The sequence below is a fragment of the Beauveria bassiana genome (assembly GCF_000280675.1).
Source record: "Beauveria bassiana ARSEF 2860 unplaced genomic scaffold BBA_S00052, whole genome shotgun sequence".
In the NCBI taxonomy this organism is placed as follows: domain Eukaryota; kingdom Fungi; phylum Ascomycota; class Sordariomycetes; order Hypocreales; family Cordycipitaceae; genus Beauveria; species Beauveria bassiana.
This window is the reverse complement of record NW_007930887.1, coordinates 61918-76232: the sequence shown is the minus strand read 5'-3', so window position 1 is coordinate 76232 and position 14315 is coordinate 61918. Positions and strand designations below refer to the sequence as shown.

At 52.3% G+C, this 14315-nt stretch overlaps 3 protein-coding genes across 3 annotated transcripts; 2 read left to right on the top strand and 1 right to left on the bottom strand.

The window, feature by feature from the left end:
• Positions 1-8591: 8591 nt before the first annotated feature.
• BBA_09387 (key lime pathogenicity protein) lies at positions 8592-10123 on the top strand (the record flags this gene model as incomplete). Its single annotated transcript, XM_008604484.1, has 2 exons — positions 8592-8711; positions 8768-10123. 2 exons carry the CDS (start codon positions 8592-8594, stop codon positions 10121-10123), a joined length of 1476 nt encoding a protein of 491 aa, XP_008602706.1.
• Positions 10124-10994: 871 nt separating this feature from the next.
• Positions 10995-12175, top strand: BBA_09386 (uncharacterized protein; the record flags this gene model as incomplete). Its single annotated transcript, XM_008604483.1, has 2 exons — positions 10995-11089; positions 11140-12175. 2 exons carry the CDS (start codon positions 10995-10997, stop codon positions 12173-12175), a joined length of 1131 nt encoding a protein of 376 aa, XP_008602705.1.
• Positions 12176-12561: 386 nt separating this feature from the next.
• On the bottom strand, positions 12562-13169 carry BBA_09385 (DNA replication complex GINS protein PSF3; the record flags this gene model as incomplete). Its single annotated transcript, XM_008604482.1, has 2 exons — positions 12562-13065; positions 13128-13169. The coding sequence occupies 2 exons, from the start codon at positions 13167-13169 to the stop codon at positions 12562-12564; spliced, it is 546 nt and encodes a 181-aa protein (XP_008602704.1).
• Between the last annotated feature and the right edge of the window lie 1146 nt (positions 13170-14315).

Genomic DNA, 14315 nt, shown 5'->3' with positions numbered 1-14315 from the left:
AACATCGGCGTTTTGGGCTGTTGGTGACGGATGCGCTTGCTAGTGCATCCCAACAAAAGGTTATTCAACCCACGGGTTTTAGGGTTTGCATTGGCGAGGCGCACATTCAACATAGATACATAGTTCCCGATTTGGGACGAGATGACCCAGCTGGGATCTCAATTCATAATAATATACATGGCACACTATACAGGTGCCCGAACTCTGTTTGCCGATGCTTTTCTGTGATGCGAACTTGATTGTTGAAGTGGCACTAGAAAACAAGTGCGCTGCGCCAAATCTGCTCCGTCATTGCATCAGTCACACTATATGACGAACCTTGGCAGCATAGTTGCGGAGGTACGAGAGAGGTGGTCTCAGGGAGACTGAGAACGCTAGGGTTGATGAATCGAAGTGTCGATAATCTCAGTCAGAGGTCTAACTATCTAAAGACGAGGCTTCGACATAAACTTGGGCAAGCGTCTTCTACTGTAGTTATCGGTCGTTCGATCGGTTCATACGTCGCTCGGTCGCTGGTATCGGACTTTCAGCAAATACGAGGAGCAGAGGAGCAAGATGCACAAGTTCAAGCCCCAGTGCCGCCATCGGCAAATGTCCCAACATTTCTGTCCGTGTTCTGCGCAGATTATTTAGCGCTCATGTAGCATGTCGATCTGGTCGAATACATACATTGTTTCGCAGTGTACTCTGTAATAAAACAGAAATCTGGCTTCTGGTGTCATGGAAGGCGTCCTCTGCGGTGCATCCACCCACAGTTGACACTGGCTTTTTCGAGCAACCGTCGCTCGCTTACTAAAACGGAGGCATCTTTGCGCTTGTGAGTTCTTACCCCGTGGTTGGTTGAATCTTCTGCGAGGGGGGAGATCCGATATTGCGTCAAAGGTTTCGAAGCTGACGACGAATGTGGTTGTGAAAATCGATCGTTGCAGAAACAGAAATCGTGCTTACTTGTTTGAGTTGCGGCGAGGAAGAAAATAGTGGCTGGGTTCTGTAGTTTGGCGGTCTACTGCGTCGATCGATATCCGAGAGTCTCATGTTCCTTTGTGCAAAAACGCATAAGAGAATGCATAACCCGATTTTGAGGCAAAGCATTTCTAAAAGCCTTTGATATAGACACCCCAAAAACTGATTCTTCTGCAAAGCTGCCTGCCGTCCACAACGGAAACTTGCGCAATTATCATAGGCCGTGTAGTATCCGCTCAAATTTCGAGTTCGTCGCTAAGCAACGGGATATACTTCCGCAGTCTGGATGCGAACGGGTGATCATCTGAAGCAATACTGACCAATATATTTACCGTGGGCTGGTTCTATAGTCCCCTCTGCTTCTCGGCCTTATTTTGAACACAATATTCGTATCAATTTCTTCGTGGCCCTTTTTATTTCTCTGCCGATCGGTGATGCTTTGCCATTCATGACCGTAGCCCCGGACGACGTAGAAAGAGAGCGAGGCAAACTGGAGCGTCTCGACGGGCGTTCATCGCGCAGACCCATGCTTGGGGGCCGATTATGATGATGTGATAACTTAGTAACTGACTAGTGCTCGATATGCCTTTTGTCTATAAAATTGCCATGGGTATCAATCGCGGGCCGCTTCAGTAGCGCCGAGCACTTGCCATGGGAAGGGGGGGCCTTGTGCTACCTGAGCTCAACATCGCAGTTGCTGACCATCTTTTCCGGCAAACCAATATTTGCGAGTTTCACATTATCCCCTGCTCATCAATTGCGCCATTCACTTTCTCTTGGGCCGAGACTGCCCAACTCTGTACTCTCTCGAACTTTTGTCGTGAAGCAGCTGAGTACCACCCACCAAAGCCTCTATGACGGCCGTCATCCTGCGCAGAGCTGATGTATCCCTTTCTCGTCGGAATAAATGCAGGAGAAGTGAAAATATCAAACTTGGATTATTTGTACCGCTTGCCAGCTCATACGCGTCATGTGAAGGCTCGCTGCGTGCGTTACCGTAACACACAAGCCAGCCATCCAGTTGCTCCACGCCTACAGCATGCCATATTTCACAACCTGAATCACCTCACTTTGTATGACTGCTACACGCGGGTACAGAGGGACGCATGTTCCAGTCTCCAAGCTCGAATGGCTTGCTCTCTGTAAACTTTGGTCATCCGACGGCGACATTCGGGTGGTCTTGTCAAGAGCAGTCGCCTGCTGTGCTTCTCGAGCGACGTGATGAAGTGCGTTTGCTGCCATATTTGCGGGAATTTTTGCACAAAAATCCTCATGTTGTGAGCAGATGAATAACTGAACGTTCGCCAGTTGCCAGCTCTCTTGTAATGCGGTGTGGCCGACGGCTTGGCGGTTAACGGGAATCGCGACCAGCACATCAAACATAACAGATAGACAGCCTGTGGGCACCGATATTGATACATGAATGATTAAAACTGTACAATCGTCTTTTCTGAAGTCACCTTGCACTCCTGTGGCTCCGAGAATCAATTTAGCGACGGCCTACGCGCTGTTGTGGTCGGGCGAGGGCAGTAGCAGCCTGGGCTCTCAGTGCCCTCAAGGAACCACCATGTTCTCTTCCTTCCTCAAGGGCGTTTTACGTGCCATGTTAGTGAAATGATGTCATTCAATTCTACGTGGGAAACAACTTCATTTTGGAAAATTGATTTCGGTCGCTCTTGCTCGATTAGAAAGACGGAAGCTGTTTCCCGAAGGACGGCGTGGCGTGCTGCGACCATGGAGGGAGGGAGGGGCGGTCTTTGCTCCCAAGTTAGTTGGAATCACTGCTTCTAACATGAATAAACGAAAACATTGAACCCAATAGAACCATTAAAACGGGCGCAATACCTGCAGGATACACCTATTAAAAAGTAAAGGCGAGCAGCGAGAGAGTTTTGACATCATAATACAATTGACCGAGGATGCCCGACACTGCCACTGCTCAGTACCATTTCATGCGGCAGCGTCCGCAATACAGACAGTCACAAGGCTTGCGAAAACTGCCTTGCTGGGTTGGGGTCTCTTCCTTCGGGGCTCATGCGGGCTGCATCCCCGGTCCCCGGGCGAGCTGAGCTTGTTCCAGTGATGAGGGAGGCAATGCCTTCCCCAGCCAAGGCTAACTAGTTAGTTTTATTGCCCCGGGGGAGGCACCTTCATTACGACGAAAAAAAAATGGCTGGCCGCCTTGCAGAAATGGAGCAGCGGGCGCGAACCACTGGGTGGCTGTCGCCTGACCAGGTCTCGACCACGGCTGCTATCTCTCGGCCACCAATTCAGCCCACAGCGGATAGAAATGCAAAAAACTTCACAGATCATCGTCCTCTAGCACTTCAATACATTTTGATATGCCTCTGGCGAAACAAGAACTCGTAGACAAGTGTTTGAACGTCTTGTTCTGTGCTGGATGGGGGGGGCTAGGGAAGCAAAGCCTACACTAAACCAGTTAGCGGACGCCCAGCGACCACGACGAATTACCGACGGCTCGCCAGATGACACAAGTAAAAACGACGAAAAGGGCTGGAGACACGAAATGATCGGGACAGAAAAGCTATGCTGCCTGCTGTGCTCTGCAAGGTGGTCCATGTAGTGTCATGACCACGGAAAAAAAAAAAAGCAGCACACGGCTCGTTGTTAGTCACACATGATGCCCAGCCAGCGTTCCCAAAAGCCCCCCTCTATTTTCAGCTGCAGGCCTTGCACAGGATGGCTGAATGAGCAAGCAGTTGTGTGTCCTGGACTCCTGGTGTTGTTGTCTCAGGATGGACGACGGCCTTTCCGCCACCCACACCACCAAAACTCGCGCCGCCCATTCCCCCCCCCCCCCTTTGCTGCAGATGGGCATCGGCTTTCTCGTCCCGACCCTTTTTTATTCTTTCGGTCTCAGGGCCGCGTGATGGTGGTGGGAGGCAACGGCGGCGACATTCGGGCCCGTTTGCCAGAAGGAAAATGACCGACAAAAAGTTGTTGGCGAGTAGTTAATGGCACTGATGAGCCTCCGCAATGCAAAAAGGGAAGCGCATTTCCGTTGGCGAACCGCCACCAGAAGCAAGCCATGTCTGCCGGCTGCATTGCGTCTTTCTAAAAAGGAAGCGTTTTTTTTCTGATTCTCGTGTAAGTCTCTCTTTGCCTCACCCCAACTTTGAATTTATCATGCTCTGTCTTTAGACGTACACCCTGTTACAACTTGTGGGAGTAAATAACGTCGTGCTTCCGTCTACAACACAGAATGTGAGTGGCAGTTGTGTAAATTACAGCCATCTCGGGCATATGTCAGGTGTCCGCAGAGAGGTAGACGTGCTTGCATTCTGGCAACCTCTTACAGAAAAACATGCTGGCAATTGAGGTTCATGACACTATTATTTACGCAACTTTGGACGCTAGTAACGGAGCACAGCAAAGTAGAGCGACAACAAATGTGCAACGCCAGCATCATCCTCTACGAAATTCCATTGTTCATCATCGTGACAGATGCCTGTACATGGTGTCTGACCACAGACCATCTCATTGTGTGACCTGTCTGCTTTTGGGTGGTTGCATTCCGCCCAAAGGTGATACAAGTCGTTGTATAAGTCGCGCTCCCGAGTGGAGCCGAGCTCGAACAACCGGCCAGTGCCCAAATATCCGGTTGGCGATCATGATCGCCCGTCGAACATTGTCATGAACTGTAAAATGCAACTCGGTGGGAGGCGCTTCTTCAGCTGCGCTCCACCTACGTTTCTTGCTGATGAGTGCTCCCAGTGTCTTCTCATTGGACCAAATTCAAGCGCCGAGGCGGGGAGGACCATCGCTTTCTCTGTCGGCCTGCTGATAAAAATCCCCCAAAGTGACAAGGTGCGAATCATTGCTACGTGGCTGTGATGCTCTCTCCTCACGTCGGATCATTTCTGCGGTACTACGAGTAGGAGAATGCTCTAGGCTTTGGGGATATACAGACACAACATCTGACAACGGATACTGTCTACTGACGTTACAGAGTAACCTGGACCGCCAAGATGTTGCCAACTATTCGTCTTACTTTGGGCAGCAGCAGGCAACAGAAATTGAGCTCAACGGCTGTTGTGGGATTTCAACTTTACCCTGATACAAGCCTTGAATGTAGTGGAAACGCATGTGTGGCGCGATGATAGAGAAGAGATGATACATTGGCAGCGGAAAATTTTGCAAGGCAACCAATCCTGTTGTGTAATTCCTCTGTTCCGTTGAGAGGCCGCAGTGTGAGCTATACTCTCGAAATAGATTTGAGGTACGTGCGTCAAGGAAGGCACTTGATGTTGCGGGCCGTGAGTGGCCTACGCTTGATGCTGGGGAGAGAGGAGAGAAGAGATTTGGAATTGCTGGCAGCTTAAGCTTGGTCCGACTCGAAACCGAGCTTCAACAAAGCCGAGCCTTGGAGTATTAGGGAAATCCACGCAAGACCACTACGTCATTTGCAAAATTGCATTTCCCTGGCCATGGGGATAAACTTTTGGTGTTTTTTGGTGGCCGCCGCCGTTGCCTTTGTTAGCGCCCGCCACGGAATTGGGGGTGACGGGGACGGGGTCGGGGTCTCTTTGCTATCTGCTTGTCTTGCATCAAGCCGTTGTCCCGCAAAACTTATTACTGGGGTTGTGCCAATAACCTCCGCAGATCGAGCGCCAGGATTGCCTCTTCTGTGGGCTCCTTGGGATTAGAGTGGGCAACTAAAGTGATGCCAAGAGTACTGGACGCGACAAAGCAGTGCATGCATTTCGTCAGGTGAGCTGCCTAGGATTCCTGGATTCCTGGATTCCTGGATTCCTGAAGCAAATCTCGCCGACACCGGATAGCATAGATAGCGACTTGAGGCCACGAGATGGAACCACTCCCACTAGTTTATGAAGTGTCGTGCGAAAGTAATGTATGCCTGTCCGCTATCTTTTTTCCCCTGCAAAAATTGACCCCCTGTTCTGAGCTATATAGCAGACAAGGATGGGTGCTCGCAGCCCTGTACTTCTTTCATCTTCCTCGTTGGTAACTGCTAGGATAACGAGACTTACCCATATTACTCAGTACGTTAGCGTTTGTTATATAGCTATATAGCAAACGCTAGAGCTGCATGGCGTTGCTTGTCGATTTTGCCCATGCCACCATGCTCATCACTGACCAGAACAAGAAACGCGGGCTGGGCCTCCCGAGCATGTCACGGCTGGGTTTCCCCTAGTTTGCTGGGTTCATGACCCATCGCGGGGAGCGGAACAAGGCCGAGAACCTGACGGAATCAGCCAAGCCCATCCCTGCCCCCGTCCTTTTTTTTGTGAAACCAAATATTTCAATCAATTGTACGTATTCATGGAGTACATGTTCTGTTGTCATTCGGCAGAAAGGTGCAGCAAAAAAGCTCTCACAACATGCACCTGATGTGGCGACTCTGCCTCCCGCCCCCTCTGTCAAGCAAGATCAACGATACATGACCCTCTTCCCCAGCTCCGTTGCCCCTTCCTTCATCAGTCAGCGCCGCTCATGCATAACCGGCTGATGCTGTGAAATGTGATAAAGAGTCAACTGGGGCCGATAGGTCGCGTTATACCAGCGGTAACTATGACGGCCGTCCTTTCCACGGAAGTGGGAGCCTAGTACATACGTATACATGCAGTATCAGTGTGCAGGGACCGAGCCAAAAAAAAATGTCATACATGGCACCTGCTTCATACGAATCATACCTACCTAGACAAGGGTCGGGTGCCCAGCCCAAAGTTCCGCTGGGCTAGGCAATGGGCCAGTTGGTGGTCGTGGCATCGCAAAGATGGCGGTGGCTGCGAAGCTGCACTGACGGCGGCGCGCTTTAGCGAGTCCCTTCCATCTGTTCTTACTCGTCCAAGTCGACTGTCGATTCTACTGATACGTCGACCTTGGGAGACCCATAACCCTTTCTCCGTCCCAAGACAACCCCCCTCCTCCCCAAAGAAAACTCCCCGACCAGGTTATTAGGCGCGCCCTCCCTCCCCCTTCTCAAGGGACTGGGACCAGCACCCCCTACCCTAGCTGGCCGGGCGACTCCTCTCCACTGATGAGACTCTCCACTGATAGAACGGACAAGTGTCTCGCAGAGCACTAGAAGCATTCGTATATCCTTCTATGGAGCAAGGTCTTGTAAATCACTGGTCCGGGCACCTGCAGATGGTCAATCTTTGCAGTATTAGTGGCTGATGGAGGCGGCCACTGACCAAAATTACGGGAAGTACGGAGGTACTGAGTAACTAGATGGTCTCTGAATCGAACAAGAGCACGACTGCGATCTAGTAACCATGTTTGTTCACCGTCAGGGTAATCAATATTCGTACTCAGGCAATGTGTTCACCGCCAGGAGTTCTGTCTCCGTCCGTCTGCTTCGGATCATCTGGGCATGATGTGCACATCTTCATCACTTACCAGCGAACAAGATGGAACGGGATACAATTTTCTTTTTTTCTCATCAAGATCTAGACTGTGACCCTCCCCCCCTCTCCGCCTAACGCAGCCCAAACTACGGATACACAATCCGCAATGCAAATCTGCCAGTATGCACTCTACCACAACTTAGGAGGGAGACTGCCCGTACACAACCGCCGTTGGGCTCTACGTCACATCCATTGACCCTGCTGCCCACCGCTAACGCTAGCTAGCCGTCAATTCCCCTTCCCGCACCACAGCCTGCCTCCTTCTACCTTGGAGCAGCTGGCAGCTTGCTCCCATTACCTACGCAGCGGAACCTGCCGGTCCCTGAACTGGAGAAAAAGCCAACGCTACCCGTGTGCCCGTATCTGCCCACAGTTGGTCTCCTAATAAAGCATGCGGTGGGGATCATTGGTCACATGTAAGGAGATGTGTAGGCCTCTGGTGAGATACTGCGACGATGGCATGAAAGCGATATCGCAGATGGCTGTCCAAAGCAAGGAAACATGCCACGACATCAATTTAGCCACTTGCTTCCACCTAGACGCTCAATTGCTAGTGCTTGTACTCTGTTCAACAATGACGTGTCTTTCATCTCGTGCTCTCCAGCCAATCTACTTGGGATACCTTCTTCTTGCTTCCCCCCAAAGTGTACCTTGCGCCTGGCTTGCATGCTCGAGCAGAGAGGTACGATCCTGTCATGTAAGGCAGGCGTGTGGCGGTGATTGCAAATGCCAAAATGCACACAACTGCTCCGTCAGACTCTCATGCGGGACCCTGCTCTTTTCCCAAGCATCGATCTGGCACTTTGTTGTGGATTTATCTGCAAGCATTGCCCCCAAGCCACCTTTTTGTGCCTGCCAACGCATCCATCGCACGCCCCTGCAAACCACCCCCCCCCCCCATTCCAAAATCCTTCCTGGTCACTTTCACGCCTTGGCCATGGCACAGGGAATAAATGGTCAGTGTCTCCCAAATCAGAGATGCATTCAAGAGTTATACACATACACGCTGTCATACGCCAGGCTGGCAGCTCTGTCAGACGTCGTTCGTCCCTTTGCCGTCGTGATTCTGGCTCGTTTACCTGTCACCGACAAGAATTGTATCACCGCTTGGGGACTATAAAGTCGACGGCATATCCCATCTTTGGAGATTTTACGAGTTCGAAAACAGCAAGAAATTATACGCATTGAAGCAACCTTCAGTCTTGAAACTTAAAACTTCATACACTTTATTTTAAAATGGATTACACATTTGAGAATGGCACCGGCCTGCCTGAACTTCCCAATGCCAGCTACTATGGCGTAAGCAGCGATAGTTTCTCGTTGTCGAACGGAACTGACTTCCAGTTCCATGGAAGTGTGAGTCTACGCCACACGAGCTTTTGCTGGGCGACCAACTCTAACTTCATCTCTAGGATTACGCAACGGGGGCCGAGACCTACACTTTCGGGGCTGACACTCAGTTTAACTGGCAATGGTTCGCGCCAGATACTGAGGAAGCCGCAGAGGCGTCCTCTACACAAGACATTTATACACCAGAGTATCTTGACACTCAAATTGCAGACTCATATACCACTGAAAACTCGCCCATCGGGATGGCTGCCTCGCCATTGCAGCAAGTGGTGCTGCACTCGACAGAAAGCTTCGAACCCCCCGCCGATGCGGTAGCAAGCCGGTCGGCGCGTCCCAGCGGAACCACGACACATGAAAAGGTGTCGATTCGCTCGCTCAGGGCCTTGAGCAACTCAAACTACCATGCCGTCCGGCAGAGGTTTTTACTGCCCTCATCAAAGAGTTTGCCGGCGTCTCCAGGCTCGGAGCGAGCACGGCAAGGCGCGGGCAGCAAGGCAGGCAAAGGAAGAAAGAAGGAAGAAAAGAGAAAGTGCGAAATCTGTAAAAAAGAGCTGTCGGGCGATCATGAGTATGTTCGTCACTTCAAGCTCGTACACGAGCCAGAGGGATGGCGCTGGGAGGTCATTGACCCGCGCTCAAAGGGTTTGATGCCCCTATTCCACATTCCGTTTGACATTGCCGATTGCAAAAATTGTCAGTTGCGAAAACTCTATGGCATCAATTATAATGCCGCTGCTCACATTCGGCGCGTGCACTTTAAAAGCACTCCCCACTCGAAGAAGGGTCATCGAGGTGGGAGCAGCGGCGGTGCGTGGCCGGAGATTCGGTATTTGGAGTGTTATTACATGAAGTTGGTACACATCAGACAAATCTCTCAAAACACAGTGAAGCCGAAAGAGGGGATTGACTATGAACGGACCGGTCGCGAACAGGCAACCATTTACCGGGAGCCAAACAGCAGGAGGCACTCGTCGGTGCCCGCTGCGGGGAGTGCAGGGTGCGAGGAACAGGCGCGGCTGTGCCACTCATTTCCAGTCAATAGTCCTGGTGCTTCCTCGGATAGTTTTTCCGCCTCGGATGAGGCGAGGACAGACTATCGCGAAAACTTGATCAAGAGTCCTACATATACCACTGCTCCGGTTGACAGTTTCATTGCCTCGGAGGACCAGGCGGAAAACCTGTACCCATTCAATAATAGTCTCGGCTCGGAGACATATCTCCAATTGGATGATAGAATCCTTCTTTCTGCAGAACAGGCAGAACAATGCCTCTTTTCGACCACTGATAGTCCCGGGACTATACTATCGACGTCGAGCGAGGAAACAACCCACTTCAACTTGTATGGCGAGACGTTTTACCCAGAGCAAATTGATTTCAATGAAGTTGTCTCCCCTTTTGGAAGCCAAGAACCCATATAGCATATGTGGACTGGCTGGACATGAAGGGCAAGGCTGGAAGCCATGGTGTCGCACCACACGCCTGTCTGTACGACGGGCCGGTCAAAAGCGACAATGAATTGTGACGAAATGTATTCTCGGGTTTCGCCCAAAGGCCGAATACGCAAAGACGAAAGAAGAGCGAGATCAAAGCGGCAGGCCGAGGAGACTACAGTCCCTCAACAGTTAGTCCACATGTACGCATAGATAGACGGACAGATTTTGCTTAGCGAATTTTTGAGTCGATCGCAACTTGGTTCCATCTTGTGTGACATGTGAAGGGGTCCCTTGCTAGTTCTATCCAGGGTTGGCTGTCGACTCTTGTTGGGCGTGTATGTAGAAGCGTATACTGACAAACTATGCGGAGCAGCAGGCGCCGCTTGGGCATTTTCGTCTCAACATTTATTGGGTTGGGACATGCTGTGTGCAAATAGCGGAAGCACGTACCGGGTACATTCAATAACCCGAATCGGCCTATTCTTCAATGTATCGATTCGGACCCCAACCGCCCGCCGCCTTTGGAATCGACCAATCCAGGCCAACCTGTCAGCCCGCCTTTGCCCACACATACACAGCATTCAATCGAACAAGGGGGTTTTTGATACCAACAAGGGGCCGTGTGGGCGCCTTGACAAGGCAACAGGCAAACCTGCATCGAAGCCCATTTTCCAAATGTGCCGAAATTTGAAGTGGTACGCGGCCCAGATAATCTGATTGAAGAGGGGGAAGAAGGGGGGAGGACCAAGGGAAAAAAAAAAGAAAAAAAAAAGGTGTGCAGAATCAGGCTCTTTTGTGCGACAAACGGCCAGCGGCACAACATCGGCGATGGACGCCGCGACGACGACGCCTACTCATGGGCTGCTACCATCACGGCGGCACGGGCAGCGACAACGCGCAGGCGCAGCAGCAGCAGCAGCAGCAGCAGGAGGAGGAGGAGGAGGAGGAGCGGTGCGCAACCTCGCCTACAGTTTCTTGGACCCTCTGCTCTGCGAGCTCAGGTTGCTGCTGGCTCCGCGTCCCCTCTACGGGCCGGTCAAGGCGACGATGCTGGCCGACGGACACGCCGTCGCGGCGGGCCTGGTGGTCGCGGCGGTGCTGGGGAACCACGTCCGCAGGGTGCTGGCGCCCTGGCTCGGCCAGTTCCTGTGGTGGCATCCGGTGCAGGCGATGAGGCTTGCCAGGGGCAGCACGGCGCACTTGTTCATCGAGCAGCAGGTGCTGGCCGCCACCGACGCCGCGACGTTGGGCTTCTGGGCGCTGCAGACTATTGCGCTGGCGGCCACAAAGGCGCTTCTTCGACACCGCCTGCTGACCGATGCTACCACCACCACTACCACCATCACCGCTTCCGCCACTGGCCTGACAAAACCCAAGAGCCAAAGAGGCAAGGGTTTTGCTAGTGGTGGTGGTGGTGGTGGTGGTGGTGGTGGCCGCAGCAGCAGCAGCAGCAGCAGCGCAGGGCCAAGAGCCGCGGCAATGCGGGACACGACATCATTCATGGCATGCTTGACCGATTGCTACCGCATAATCTACCTAACCCTATGTATCATGCAAGTCGAGTACGCATATGCGGAAGCTTGCTGGGCGGCGTCATGGATACACGCAGCCACGCACGTCGCTCTCCGAGGAACCACGGCAGAGCAGCTGTTTACGTACCGGCTTCTGACGGGTCATCATCATCATCATCATCATCATCACCACCACCACGACCAGCAGCTCGCGCGGACAGAGTCCGACCAAGGTGGCATGGCGCACTGGCGCGGCGTATCGCTCACTGCCGGCCTGCTGGTCTGGTGGTCGTGGCGGCACGTCGTGCGCCCCTTGCGCCGTCATGGCGTCGTGGCGTGGGCATTTTCGGGTCTGCCTGTCCTCGGCGGCCTGATTGGTGCTGCCACCGCGCACGTTATCAAATATTCCAATAAATACTTTATATGGCTGGAAATGAGCGAGATGCTGCTGACATGGGCATGGTTGCTGCTGGGGTTGGCTTTGGTGGCAGTCTGGAGGTTATGCGATGGACGAGATGCCGAGTGAGGCTGTGTGTCTTTTGCAAAAATTTTGTTTCTCGTTTCGACGGTAATAATGGGCAAAGTTAATTACCTCTTTGTGATCCGAGCATGCCGTGCCGTGCGTGCACTGCCTCGATCGACCGTTTCTGTCAATCTTGAATTCTGACACCCCCCCTAATCCCAGCAATTAGTAGTACACTTGCGCGATTCGCGACAAGATCGTTGCATAGATTGAGACATTATTTCATTATCGTCAACTTTATGTCAAGCACTCATCCCAGGGTATATGCCATCATCACTCGCTTTTTCTTTCTTTTGACAACGCCATCTCTGCGCCCTCTTTGTCACGTCGCCGTCCCCAGACCAGCTGAACCGCGTTTCCGCCCCTCCCTTGTTTCCCTAACTAGGCCTTTACGTCTTCTTTGCCTTGTCCATCCACTCTCTGGCGCCCTTGACCCCCTCGTGACCTGTCCGGAACAAGCCACGCTCCCACTCGTCCAGGCCGCGCAGAAACTCCTCGCCGAGCCCGGCGACCATGCCCTCGTCGGCCTTGCGCGCATGCAGGCCGACGTCGGCGGCGCGCACAATAAAGGTGCGGCGCAGCACCGCGCCCAGCTCGCGCTCGTCAAACAGGTCGAGCATGCGGACGCAGACGCCAAAGAAGTGCGGGCTCTGGTCGCGCAGCGCCACGGCGCGCGGGTCGGCCTTGAGCGCCGCGACGACGCCGTCGGAGAGGCACGGCGGCAGGTTGAGCGTGAGGGGCGCGCGGCTGTCCTCGCCGCCCGAGGACGCGAGGGCCAGCATCTCGGCCAGCCATAGCGGTAGGAGGAGCGACGTGCCGGGCTTCAGGCCGTGCGGATTATTGTCGAGGTGGCCGAGGTAGGGGACGTCGAGCTCGAACTGGCATGGAACTTTCTGGTGGTGGTGGTGGTGGTTAGCAGTGAATGGCGGGAGACGGCCAGAGTATGATATCGTACTTCAGCATCAGTGAGGATGGCATCAATATCGTAGTATGACATGATGTGTCTTCATGGTTTCTGCCCATGCAAAAAAAATGTTGAAGCGTGGCCAAGGTCGATGTTGGCCTTGGCGGGGCAGAGCGCGACAGTTGGACGCGTCGACCTGCCTTTGGTGGGGTATCCTTGACTGGCTCGATCTCTGATCTCTACACTTGTACTCCGTAAGTTAGTTACATTCTTCGAAATCCGATGATTGGTTTTTTTTTTTTTTTTTTTTGCAATAAAACTGCATATACGGAGCTTATTTCTCCATCTACAACATTGAACCTTGCGCTAGGAAATGCATGAGATTTTCACCATCGAGTACCTTCGAATACACTGCAGTATGCTGTGGTCCGAGATGCTGCGCGTCATCACAATTCGCCATGTGGTCAGGGCACAGACGCTGCGGCCGCATTACATAACCAAGGGCAGCCCTCATGGTGTAGTCAATTCGTCTTGTCAACTTTAGGACTACTAATGAAATCAACTTTACCTGCTCCAAAACACTATCCAGATTCCCCGGCAATAGCATCGCTCTGGTTACTTATGCCTGGGGGAAAATGTCACAAAGACACACATGGAAAAAAAAAAAAGAAAAGTATTGTCCACGAGTTGAAAAGTCCCCTCCAATACACGATATTTATAATACGGCGTCGAGTCAGTCTAGTCAAGGCACGTCCAGATACCGACTGCTCACAACTTTAAAAGCCGGGCCATTACGGGAAGGGAAAGGTCATGTCATCTTCTACGAGATGAGTGCGGGAACGAGCCGGCACGATCTTAACTTAATCGATATTCTGGCGTCATCACAAGCCAATTGATGTAGTTGTCAACCACCTCGTCAAGTTCAATCTTGACTGGCTATATGCCTAGATGGGGATGCGCCTTTCACCTGCAGCGTCGAAACACTGTGCGTGCCAAGCACCTTGATTCTTCGAATTCGCTCAGCCGAAAGAAATCTGTCGATTTGTTTGACCGATACAGGCGTGCAGAAATTACTTCATGCGGCGAGGCCTAGTCTTGTTTTGAAGCCTGATTGGACCAAATCTCGCCCAGACGTTTGTGTTTGCCCGCTTGACATTGCTGGTCACCTCACTATCGTCATAGACGCCACTATCGTTGTAGACGCCAACATGTTCCAGTTGACTATCATTGCTTTGCGGG